General features: G+C 39.8%; 1 protein-coding gene across 1 annotated transcript in view; it reads right to left on the minus strand.

Moving 5' to 3' along the window:
- plekhg4b (pleckstrin homology domain containing, family G (with RhoGef domain) member 4B) overlaps positions 1 to 1555 on the minus strand; it is a gene marked incomplete in the record, with an annotated part of 43785 nt that overhangs the window by 17532 nt on the left and 24698 nt on the right. The window contains 3 exon segments of the mRNA XM_014008781.1: positions 134 to 250; positions 501 to 587; positions 1089 to 1182. Coding sequence (XP_013864235.1) covers positions 134 to 250; positions 501 to 587; positions 1089 to 1182 — 298 coding nt within the window.

Raw genomic sequence — 1555 nt, forward strand, 5'->3', positions numbered from 1 at the left:
TAAGTTTTAATAACTTCTGTGTTATCTAAGGGTGATTATACGCGGTGGCCATTTTAAATTACTCCAAATGGTAAGCAGTTGTAGATATCCATCCACCCATCAGTAATGAYGCAAACAGTCGTATTAATCCAACCTGTCTGAAGCCGATCCAGTGCTCATGGTTGTAGTGGAAGGTGCCGTCCAGGTCTGGTGTCAGCTGGGTCTGGTCGATGTGCTTTACCAGGGCCTTCAGGGATGAAAGTGTCTCAGTCTGTGCCAAGAAAAAGAAAAAAAAGGGTGAACATCGAGGCTCTGATAAAAACGTTSTCTTCGTCACGCCTTAAAACAACAACAGCTTTAACTGCCCTGAGGGATAAATCCTGCTTGTACCCAACCTCAGTCATCAGATCTTGTGATAAAAAAGATAAGATGAAAAAAAAAAGTAGCAATAAGCAGACTGATTGAATTTGAAATCTTGCAAACAATTGTGAAATCTGGTGTGACTTTTTAGGCATTTTTACCTGCACGTTGAGATCTCTATCAAGTTTGGTCGACCCATCTTTGTCCGCCAAGAACAGAACTGAGTAAAGTGCATTCGGTAATAAACTCTGACAAAAAACAAACAAACAAACACAAACAACTTTCATTTACATTTAACATTAAAAACAGTATTCATAACTAAAAAAAAATAGGCAATTTAAATGACGTTTGCATCATTACAGAAACCTTAAAAAAGATCCTGACAATAATAAGATGATGTGTATCTTTTGACTTGGTTGCAGCCAACCAGCACCCAGCTGGTGGTTAAAAACAGACAAGTAAAGACAGGCTTGTCAACGATGGCCCTAAGGCCAGACATTAAAAAAAAAGGTCTTGGAACTAGAGCCACTGTAAGTTTAAGGTGTGCCTCTACAAAAACACAAGCCGCACACCGTCTGAGGCGCAGAACAATAGCAAACATGAAAGGAATGACATAATATCATGACTCTGGGAGAGAGACGTAGCATTACAGCTCCGGAGGACAGCAGAGACTTCAGTGGGGTTGGGGGGTGGGTAAAGGTTTTAGGGTGTGTTGGAGGGTAATTACATACTTTCCACAGCGGGCTCACCTGAAATTCAAACAGAGATGACAACAGAGCTGGAACAGCCGGCTGCTTTCTGCCGTCTATTACAACAGCGAGGCCTTGATTGCGCCTTTCTTTCCTAAAACCAGAGATTTACAGTCAGTGTGCTGTTTTTATCCAACACCTGACTGCATGCAACAACCACAGAGATGACTCTATTCTTAGGAAGAAAACCACAAAATATGTGTCTATCCCATGAGTTGATTTACTTCATAGACATTCATGCATGGTAGTCTTAAAGTGGTCTTGATTAGTCCTTTTTATGCTTTCTGAAAGGATATTTTTTTGGAATTTGACTACTTTASTTGTTTTCCAGTCCTGACCATTTTTAAACAAATCTTTTATCTTTGTTTGTATATTTGTTTGTTAGCCACTGAACACTTATAAATCATTCAGGCACAAAAACTCCTACACTTAAAGATGCACTTGTGTTTTTGTTGACACATCTAACG

The sequence above is a fragment of the Austrofundulus limnaeus genome, unplaced genomic scaffold (genome assembly GCF_001266775.1).
Source record: "Austrofundulus limnaeus strain Quisiro unplaced genomic scaffold, Austrofundulus_limnaeus-1.0 Scaffold52, whole genome shotgun sequence".
Lineage (NCBI taxonomy): Eukaryota > Metazoa > Chordata > Actinopteri > Cyprinodontiformes > Rivulidae > Austrofundulus > Austrofundulus limnaeus.